The sequence below is a fragment of the Pinus tabuliformis genome, chromosome 6 (genome assembly GCF_031772625.1).
Source record: "Pinus tabuliformis cultivar Carrire ecotype Pingquan chromosome 6, CPIR1, whole genome shotgun sequence".
Lineage (NCBI taxonomy): Eukaryota > Viridiplantae > Streptophyta > Pinopsida > Pinales > Pinaceae > Pinus > Pinus tabuliformis.
Window position 1 is genome coordinate 195457575 of NC_142292.1, and position 9493 is coordinate 195467067.

Below are 9493 nucleotides of genomic sequence, written 5' to 3' on the forward strand. Positions count from 1 at the left end.
ATATATATATATATATATATATATATATATATATATATATATATATAACTAAAATGAAAAAGAGACAGTACATTCGTCAAAGACAGGAGAATCTCTTACACCTCTCTAAGGTAGCTCCTACGAAATTTTGGAGGCAGATTCTGACTAGGAAGACTAAAGATAATAATAAAATTGCTCGTCATGATTGGAATTCCTACCTTAAAAAGCTTTATGAATCTCCAAATGTCATGGATAATTTGGAAACCCTGCTCACAACAAATGAAGTTTTCTCTTTAGAAGACATTAAGTTTTGGGTTAATCGCCTGGCTAATGGGAAAGCTAAGGACATTGAAGGTTACCAAGCGGAAATCTTAAAAATTGGAGGTCATGTCCTCATCCCCCACATCCACAAGATTTTCAATCAAGCAGTCAAGCAAGGGTTCCATAAACCTTGGACTGAGAGCCTCATTATCCCTATTTTAAAAAGTGGGGATACAAATAACCCCTCTAATTATTAAACAATTATGATTAGCCCTCTCTTAGCCAAATTATATAGTGGTATTTTGGAAAAGAAGTTAAACATATGGCTTGAAAGTGAAGGTAAGCAGGCTAAAGGTCAAGCAGGTTTCAAAAGGCATCACTCAACAATAGACCACCTCGTTACACTTAGGATCATTGCAAAGGAATTTCGTAATGATAAATCCAATTTATTTTGTTGCTTTGTGGACTTTATAAAGGCTTTCGATATGGTTCCTAGATACAACCTTTGGAATAGATTAGAAGAGCTAAAGGTTCCTCTTGAGTTGAGAGTTGTCGCTATAAGGTTATACGAGAATGTAATTGCCAAGCTAAAGAGCAATGAAGAGTGGTCAAAAGATATTAAGTGTAACATCGGAGTTAAACAAGGTTGCCCCCTCTCCCCTACCCTATTTGGCATTTACATCGATAAACTCGAAGGCTATTTAGAGGAAGCAGGATGTGATGGCACGATATTAGCTGGGATAGTCGTCATCCTTCTTCTCTATGCTGACGATATTGTTCTTCTCGCAAGGTGCCCATCTAATTTTGATAAGCAACTTAGGCTTCTTAAGGATTTCTGCTCTACCATGGGTATGACTGTTAACACTGACAAAACAAAAGTTATGATTATCAAATCCAAGAAGGACACTTACGCTAATTTTATGTATGACAATAATAACTTGGAGGAAGTGTATTCTTACAAGTACCTACGAATTGATATTCATCACAAGCTCAACTGGAACCATAGCATTGAGAAAAGTATTAATGGGGGGTGGAAAGCTTATTTTGGTCTTGAAAATAATTGTAAAACAACAAACCTTGTAATGTGGGATAAAAATAAGTTCCTCTTTGAAAATTTAGTCACTCCTGTTATCTTATATGGCTGTGAGGTTTGGGATTGCAACATCTCTAGAGAATCATGGAGAAAGATTGAGAAAATCCAGAAGTGTTTTATAACTTATAACCTGAAAATTAAAAGTAATACACCCTAGCTTATTCTCCTTATAGAAGCAGGTCTTTCCCCTATTGAGAACCTAGCTATGATTAGGTTTCTGTTGTACAAGCACAAACTCAATAACATAGATGATCATAGACTTCCTACGCTAGCTTTAAATTCTAGCCAAAACCACCTAAGGCCTAATCGGGGGTGGCATAAAGACACAAGGGCCTAGTTAAACTATTGGGAGATCAATGAGAATGATGCTTTGCAAAACATTGATAACATTAAAGATATTGTTACTTCTAAGTTCAAAAAAAAATGTGGTGTGAGAAAGATTTAGCAGCTAAAAGAAAATTAAGTTATTATAAGAAGGTCATCAACCCCACCTTAGAAGATCAAAAGTATCTCTCTATTTTAACTAGCACAAAGAAGAAAATTAATATAGCAAAGATTAGAACAAATTCTCATGAGCTCCATAGTGAAACAGGTCATCGGGCAGTTCCTAAAACACCATGGATGGAAAGGATTTGCCATATATGTGAGAATAGGAACATCGAGGATGAAAACCACTTCCTCTTAGAGTGCCCCACGTACAACCACATTAGATCTCAATTTCACAATCTTTGTTACAATACTGACCTTCATAGCCTTTTACAATGTCAAAATTATAGTGAGCTTGGGAGGCTTCTCTCCAAGCTTTTTGAGCATAGGAATAAAATCTTAAATCAAAATAAATAATTTGTTTCTTTAGGTCTGATAGACCAATGTTTGGTCTCAACGGATGCTAACCACCACCACCACCACCACCACCATCATCATCATCATCTATAATTTTAAATATTGAATTTTTATATATTTATTAATTCAATTCAAATATAAAATTGTAAAACATTATAGTTATAGATTTGAATTATTATTTTAATTTATGCCACATTTATTTTTAATAGTATTTTTATTGATTAAATTTAATAAGTTTTTATATGCTAATTAATTATATGTTTTGAACCATCATGATTACAAATATAAATCAATATTATTTAAACTTATTTTAGTGTGATATACATATTATATTTTTTTCCCAAAAAAATGTTTGTAATTTTATTAATAGAAGCAAAATTACATTATTTTTATTATTTCTATTTTTTTATAGTTTTTATAATTGAGGCCACATTATGATTTATTATTATTATTTTGAATCAAATGCTTCATTTTATAGAGACACAACATCTTTCCCTCTGTAACTTAAAACTTAAATGTTTTCACTCATTTACACACACTAAAACATACATGTCATATTGTGCTGCTATTTAAAAGTTTACACTCATTTATGGACACTACATCCCCTACTAAATTGTAAAGCAACGCCTCTACACTATAAAATTTAATATAAATTTCTAAACAATATATTTATATGTACATATTACTAAACAATAGATAATTTTTATAAATTTAATTCTGAATTGTAGCCATAAAATAATTCATTTGCCATTTAAAATTAAACATTTTACACATATCTCCAGATTATGATATATTTTTTTTTAATATGTACCATTTCAAAATATTAAATATATTAAACTTTTATTTTATTATAAAAATAGCATTACTATTAAAATAATTACTAACATACAAATTAACTAACCTAATGAAGTGATGGTATCCCAAAACATGATAAAATGTGTTAAGTGACAATATCCCAGAACATGTGATAAAATGTGTTTTGTTTGTAAGTTCATTATTAATATTAAAATTTGTTTTATTTGTAAAATTATTATTAATATATTTCTAGAAAGTCATTACTTTCCATCAAAAAGTGAGTGTAGATATGTGCTCCATATCTCTGTGTGCAGCAAAATTGTAACATTTCGAGCATCAACAATATTGTTCCCTATGAAAAAGGTTTAGAAAATTATTTGAAATGCAAAGATGGTTGTTTTAACTAAAATGGTACAATCCTTTTTATTAAAAATTACATGGTTCAAAAGGGTGGCGGGAGGTGAGAGATTTTGTGTAGCTTCGAAGGAAAGAAAGTTCTGTTATGCAACTCTGTAAAGGCGTGGTCACAAGTTAGACATACAAAAATATATGTTGGTCTCAGAATATTTATCGCTCTCCATGATGTTTGCCAATAATCTATATTGTTCATAATAATTAGAATCAATTCAGTCTTTGTTAACTTGATCCATGCTATGTTAACTTGATACATATAACCAGACAAGATTTTATTGCGAATATCTCTTGCTCTCCATGATAACTAAATTTATAAGTTTATAAGTTTTGAATTTGAAATTCTAAAATGTCTTTTTCAAATAATTTTCAAAATGGAATTCAATATGTGATAGATAAAATCTCAAAGTTCAAAAATCAGATTTTATCTAAATGAAACTTTTTTATTCTTTGCTCTTTTGGGATTTCTTAATGCCTTTATGAAAGCTATAAAATGGTACGATGATACACCATAACAAGCTGAACTTTGTCATATGGGAAAAATAAGATTTCATAAATAAAATTGTTTTTTTCATAACCATTTGAATTTTTCTACCATTGTCATTTAAACAACAAAATTGCAGAAGCAAATTCGGCAAGAAAATGAAAATAACAGCACAAAATACCAGATAAACAGATTTGAAAGAACAAATTTTTCATGAACAGAAAGTACTCCAAGAAATCCTTCGATATAATCTAGATCGACTAAAGAATTGAAACCTATTTGCCAGCTTGGGACCACACAATTGAACTTATTTGCAGCCTGACACCACCACAATTAAATACCATTACATCACATGTGGCAGATCAAATTAGTTCCTTTTGCATCAGCCAGAACTCTAGATGTTCTATATCAACTTGGCTCTGTACACACAGCCATGTAGCAGACCAAACTAGTCCCTAGTCCACTCAGTACACAATACACTAATAAAAAAAAGGACCACACAATTCCAATCAAATCTATTCATGAGGTAATCACCATCTTAATTTGGGAGGGAAGTACTGCACAAAACAACAAGAGAGTCAATTCAGAGTCAAGCTTTCTAGACAAATCAGCTCAATTTGTGCAGACAGGTGCAGCTTCAAATGAATTCATATCACAGGAAAGCAGGGGAATGAATCAATACCAACACCAACCTTATCAATGAGTGATTGATAATATGGCTTCACTTTCTCCACATCAATTCTCACCTTACTCTTGCTGTATAAGTCATATTTACTGTTCAAATGAAACAAATAGTTATCATAAATACACTTCCAGATTATAACAGAATGAAAATGACCCAATGCTCAGTTTCTTCTTACTTGAATATTTTAACCCACTCAAGCATCTCCTTATCTTCATCATTCAGCAAGTGCATGTACGCACCTTCACGATGCAGAGCTGCAAGAAATACACCATCCATCAGATGTGTTATTAGTCCAGTCAAATCAGAATTTTCAGGATTACAAAGAAAATGAGATGTTTTGCTTACGGTAGAAAGAGTGAAATCTTATGATGAAGAGAGCTGCAGGAGGTAATGTTGTGTTATTCATTTTAGCCACCTGTTCCATCCCCATGAATAAGACAATCAAACACTCCTTATAGGTCACATGAGATGAAATGATCTGTTAGCATGTTTTCTGAAAGTATATTACCAGGTACATATACTCATCGTGACCCCATGACATAAGAACGTTGTCCAGTCCACATTTTTCAGAGTACAACCCGTATTTTGTGTTGTATTTTGGGTTGTGAAAATCCGGATTGTCCTTGAAAAACTACACACAACGATATGAAAAAGATTTTAATTATTGATATATTACATGAACTCTGCAATGGACCAAGAACAATGTTTCAGAAAAATACCAAGTTGCAAAATGAAGAGAGAAGGCTGATATACATTACCTCGTGGTGAACAATGGTTTCGCTGAAAGCGCATCCCAAAGGAAAAGTGTCACCTGTATAAATTCAGATATGCAAGTTTTTTTTATTAGACATGATTAACAACCAATCCAGTCCATTGCCAGAAGAATCCAGTATCCGTCAATTATAACTAAAATATCATCCAGGAGTCCTTAGGAAGCTAAATGCATGAGAGATGTAAATGATGGACACATTCCATTTCATTTTACAGTGGGTAATGTTGAATGAGTTCACACCTACAACTGCCCATTGAGGTTCCCTTCCAAAGTTAGGATGCAGTAGCACCTTGCCCAGATCTGCATGCATTTTTCTCAATCACAATTTCATCTATAACCCAATCACAACTGAACTAGAAGTATAATCTCTATGACATATACTGAAATAGATTGTTGTTCAACGAATCATGCTATTTCTGGCAGAGAATCTCTGTTGGTTTGCTGCACAAGTTAGTATGAATGCAAAGAGTTAGATGGGGTGTAACTCATACCATGGATGAGGCCAGTCAAATGAAGCCACTCTTCATTGGGGTAATCTTTACGAATAGCCTCTGCTGTTTGTAGCAGGTGTTCTATCTGAGGTTCATCGAGGTCAGGGTCACTCTCATCTACGAACTCGTTTAAGAGTTCACAACATTCCCAGATGCTCATAACAGTTTTGTCAAGCTTACCATAATGTTCGCGCTTACTTAATGCCTGCAACCACACAAAAAAGAAAACATCAATGTGGATAACCAAAGTCATGTGTACACCAATGTGGTAACACAGTTTTGATGTAGTCCAGATATTGTGCCTCAAGCTGTCATATGCAGCAGAGATTTTTCTAGTTCTTTGCCTCTCAGATTGATTTCAGTATATAATTGTAGTTATACCCTGCAGAATTACGAAGAGGGAGTTTTGTAGTGTAGTAATAATAATTTAATTTTAAGATTATTATTAAACTAGATATCAAATTAGGCCATGAAACTCTTTTTTTATAAGACAAGAATATATCCATCCAGCAATTTGACAATTAAAAGTCTAAAAAGACATCTATACAATCTGACAATTAAAAATCTAAGAAAATGAAAGTCATGAAACTCGTATTTATATCGATTGTGGACTCCCAGAATATTTCGGAATCATCCATCCATATCTGTGAGATCCCAAAATATTCAGAGAATCCGCAATAGACTTTAGGTGCTCAGAGATGAAAATGGGCATATTTTTTTCATGGGCATATTTTCAACCAGCGAAGTCTATAGCAACTTTGTTTTTATCTGCATTACGACAATACTTATAATCAAGGGAGACACTAGCAATGTATCCTTTGCAGAAAATGTTACCAATGTATCCTTTGCAGAAAATGTTACGAGAACACTTATAATTAAGGGAGACATTAGCAATGAGAGTGCAGGACTTACGTAATCATATGTCTGGTTGATGTGATTAAGTCTGTAAAACTCTTGCACACCAGCCTGCCTCTCGCTTTGGCTTTCATAGTTTCTGTTAGGGCTCAACCATTAGTTTGTCATTCGACGATCTAGCTGGTAAAATGCTCGGATGTGTAAAACCCAGAGAAGAAAATTAGCAAGAGTGTGTAAGGTTTCAAAACCTGAAATCATGGCGGAAGGCATTGCTGTCTGGTGTGACAAAACCACCATCCAATTGAAGAACGTGGGATTGTGAATGGTCAACTTCGTCCTGGCCTGTTTGAGTTTTGTTGATCTCATTTCCTTCTAGGAGGGGATCTGCAAAAGTGTTTATTTAAAATAGAAAAGAAAATCATCTTATCAGATTGGTATTCATGAAATTAATAATTGTGTTTCAGTAAACGTATTGATTATGATAATGATATTAACCTTCACTAACATTCAACTTTGTTTTATCCAATTTTAAGTATCTAATTTGATTTATTCGTATTTGATTTTAAGAAAGTAAAAAATTAATTGGAATTTTTCGCTAATTGTATTACAAAACTAAGAATGAAATAAAAGAATAAGAATTCATTGCATTTCAATAGAAGGTGATGACCTTGAACGATGATTGTCATCTTCAATTGAATTAAGTCTGCAGGCTGCTCTGCTTTGCTTGAAATCTGATTGAATCACTGAAAGGACCTGCAATGAAATCAATATATCTGTTTGGTCTGAACATATCGTTGACTATTGAATATATCACTTTGAGAATACAGACAATATTAATAAAAGTGATTTCCTTCATCACTGTTAAATAACATAAATAAAAACTGCAACCAATATAAAGACAAGCAAATGGAGACAGATTTTCAACCATACCACAACTCTGGTTCTAGCAACAGAGGACTGAGAGAGTACAATTTTGGGATGTTGTATATATAGTGGAGAGGGCGTGTTAGATAGAGAATCAGGAGAATGAGTCAGAAAGCATATCCAGTTTGGGACAGACTGGAAACGTTGGTAATGTGAGTCTCCACTGTGTTACTATGAATGATAAAGTTAATTAGTATGTAAATTAATTTTATTTGCGGACACCTAAGATTTTGTTTCAACTAATTTAGCTTATTTCAAAAAGATTTCCATTTTCTCCAAGTTTAAACAAAAATAATAAATTAAGATAAAATTCAATTTCATACCACAAAAATTAAACTTATCAACAATTAATTATACACCAACGATGATGTTATAAAATTTAATATTGGTTAGGTTTCCAGGTTCCAGCGGTGGCTCAGGGAGGGCAGGAAGAAACAGGGAAGCTGAGATAATGCAGCCCGGCAAGTGGGGTTGGATGAGATAATGATGATCAGGATAAGAAATATTATACAGATCATATGGATAACGTTGAGCTATTAAGAAAGGAAAATAGTTTTTTATTTTTGAATAATCTTTTGGAATGATTGTTTTTTCCTTTATTTTTTGGGTCATTTTAATAAAAATTAGAAAGGTTTAATTTAATAGTATTTATCCGGTCTTGATAATCGACCAGGCTTAGAACTTAAATGTTGTTCTAACAGTTTTCCCAATACTTCCGGATGACATTGATTCATTCCCAAAAAAATACGCTCATTTATTATTTGCATTAAGGAATTGTCCAGACTTCCAACTTACATTACCAATAGATTTGAAATATGAGATTTTAGTGCTCAACGTTGAAAGATGAGATTTTAGTGCTCACCGTTGTCCGTCATGGACTCCTTAATCATCACCAAAATCTCATTATCATCACCAGATTCTCATTATAATTACCAAATTCTCATTATCATCATCAAATCCGTTTATCATTACCCAACCTTCCTATTGTTAAAATGTGTGGGCATTTGTATGACATTCATACTTATTATAATGACTTGGTTAATCATGACCGTGATCGAGGCCTTGCTTTTTATACAATATATTTGATTAAGATGAGGAGTAGAGTACCATGTTTTTATAATTGGTTTTTTTATTTATATTTTGTTATTATAGTTTTATGTCAAGTTTTAATAAATATATAGGTTATTTTATATCAAGTTGTTTTTAGTGTGATTTTTTGAAAGTTTTTCTGGTGGTTTTTTCTGGTCTAATTTCTCTAAAATCTGATAGGAATTTATTGAAATCACAAGCTTTCAAAACCAAAGTGCCCTAGGGATTTTCCAAGGTGTTGAATCCATATATACAGTCAAAAAACCAGATTAAATAACAAAAATTAAGATTTTACCTCAATTTTTTCTGCTGGATTCCGGACCCTGAATGTCCAAAAAGTCCCACTAAAGACAACTCCATTTTATATTGAATTCAGTTTTATTAAATAAAATTTATGTAATGGATATAGTGTAAACATAATAATGGTTAGAATGTTTAATTTAATGTTCTAAATAATAAAAGTGTCTCTAATAGATAGTCCTATAATATGTTTATGGGAAAAATGTCCCACCAAATAGTCAAGGATATAACTTAATAGAGAAGCCCGATTAAGCTCTCCCTTATCTAAGATAATTGAATCCTCTGAATTTTATGGCCCAACAACCAATATTGATGGGATTTAATGTTAAGGATGGATAAAGAATGCAATGGAAATCATTCAAAACATTATCCTATAAACTATGATGTAATGAACTTTGATTTAGCAAACAAGATTAATCCATAACTACTAAAGAATAATTCAAACAAATCTATAAAGTAATAAAGCAAAATAAAACAACAATTCAACAAATAAGATTAGCCCAAATCGAAT

General features: G+C 32.4%; 1 protein-coding gene across 1 annotated transcript; it reads right to left on the reverse strand.

Annotated features, from left to right (window-relative positions):
• Positions 1–4140: 4140 nt before the first annotated feature.
• On the reverse strand, positions 4141–6805 carry LOC149258133 (inositol oxygenase 1-like). The gene is made up of 9 exons (XM_089370727.1): positions 6727–6805; positions 5815–6019; positions 5564–5623; positions 5310–5362; positions 5060–5182; positions 4897–4966; positions 4727–4805; positions 4559–4640; positions 4141–4423 (listed from the first exon to the last, which is right to left on the reverse strand). Exons 2-9 carry the CDS (start codon positions 5972–5974, stop codon positions 4397–4399), a joined length of 654 nt encoding a protein of 217 aa, XP_089226853.1. The 5' UTR covers positions 5975–6019; positions 6727–6805; the 3' UTR covers positions 4141–4396.
• Between the last annotated feature and the right edge of the window lie 2688 nt (positions 6806–9493).

What these genes read in the sequence shown, in the direction of transcription:
- LOC149258133 (XM_089370727.1), bottom strand. Translation starts at nt 5,974, where the DNA reads ATGAGCATCTGGGAATGTTGTGAACTCTTAAACGAGTTCGTAGATGAG. An exon ending in TTTGACTGGCCTCATCCATG is followed by an intron (nt 5,624 to 5,814) that starts GTATGAGTTACA and finishes AAATGCATGCAG; the next exon opens with ATCTGGGCAAGGTGCTACTG. An exon ending in AAGATTTCACTCTTTCTACC is followed by an intron (nt 4,806 to 4,896) that starts GTAAGCAAAACA and finishes TATTTCTTGCAG; the next exon opens with CTCTGCATCGTGAAGGTGCG.